General features: G+C 42.7%; 1 protein-coding gene across 1 annotated transcript; it reads left to right on the top strand.

Moving 5' to 3' along the window:
- Positions 1-813: 813 nt before the first annotated feature.
- Positions 814-980, top strand: SARC_15298 (hypothetical protein; the record flags this gene model as incomplete). Its single annotated transcript, XM_014290577.1, has 1 exon — positions 814-980. A coding segment is annotated over one exon (167 nt), but the record flags the coding sequence as incomplete, so codon positions are not given.
- Positions 981-1,488: the final 508 nt, after the last annotated feature.

Raw genomic sequence — 1,488 nt, 5'->3', positions numbered from 1 at the left:
TATACATAGATACACACATATATATAAAAGAACAACCACCCATCCACCCACCCACACATACATACACGCACACACGCAAAAATACATAGACACTCAGGCATACATATTTGAATATATAGAAAGAGATACGCCTATGTATTCCCACCTCCTCCCACATTTGTTTGTATTCGTATATATTCATTTGCTTGATCATCAACAAATGTATTCGAGTTGCGCGACTTTCACTTTTCCAAGCTCTCCATGCTTATACTTGAGATTATTCTGAATTCTAGTCTGCTATACTGCCATACTCTCCCAGTATATACCATCGTTCTCGAGCAGAGTATGTCTATCCTGCTCAATTGCAAATATAATTCGGTGATGCGCTGCAGGTATTAGAGGGGTGGCCATGGGCTTGTTAACGGTATTTCATATTCTCAGCCTCTGTATGCCTATGTAGTTCTTCACTTCAGTACTAAGCTATATCCTCAAATCTATAATACCCTTATCTTCTTCGCATCGTTAGACTCTTAAACCCTCAATCTTTTATTTTCAAGTCTATTACCTATTACCCAACTTATACCTCATCCTGCTCACTATAGCTTATTGTATTCGCGCGCAATATATATATGTATATATTCTACCAGAAGGATGGCAGGTGCTATTCTGCTGCGAGGGGGTATGCACTTGTTACTAGAGAGACATATGTCTAGTGGGTTGTGTTTGACGGCACACCATCAAAGTAAAGAACCCTTTCACGTCACTCTACACCCCTATACCAGCTCGTGTCCTCTGTACTCAGTTATACTCCTAAATGTTACTGTACTCTCGCAGGGGTATGATCTCGTCTACCAGGGGGATGACGGGGGCTATTTTGTGGGGAGAGGGTCTGCAGGTATTGTTGGAGGGCGATACTTCCGGTGGGTTGGAGATGATGGCGCACGCCTTCTTGACAGGCTCGGGCAAGGGCATTCATTGTGTGCTTAATCCTAATGGCAGAGGTGCGTGGGTGGATGGGTCCACGTTTATGTTTCTGTGTACATATTTGACTTTATCTGTCTGTTGGTTCGTATTCATGTTCCTAAGACTGTATCTGTCTTTGACCTTTGTTGCCTTTAGTATCATGCAGTTGTATGATATCGGTGCGCGCAATGACATTCGCTTTAGACTGAACTCCAATCTGCTCTATACTGAACCCCAATGGCAGGGGTATGTGAATGCATGTGTCTACGTTCCTGTAATTATTTATTCATCTGGCTCTGAATTAATTCGTTGGGTTGCATTCGTCAACGAGGTCAAGGACGGGTGTATACGGTGACGTCAATCCCAGTGTGAGAGTTAAGTGGACGGGGCCCTTTTTGTTTATATGTGTATATACCGGAGTTTACTTATCATGCAACCCTGTATACATACCTATAGTTCTACCTGTCTTTTTATGTATACACAAAGTACTGATGTCAGCTTCTTCATGGGGATGCCGTGAACAGCGGGGCGGATTAACAAACTTAT

This window comes from Sphaeroforma arctica (genome assembly GCF_001186125.1).
Source record: "Sphaeroforma arctica JP610 unplaced genomic scaffold supercont1.5897, whole genome shotgun sequence".
NCBI classification, from domain to species: domain Eukaryota; class Ichthyosporea; order Ichthyophonida; genus Sphaeroforma; species Sphaeroforma arctica.
The sequence above is the reverse complement of the archived record's forward strand: the minus strand, read 5'-3'. Positions and strand labels throughout refer to the sequence as shown.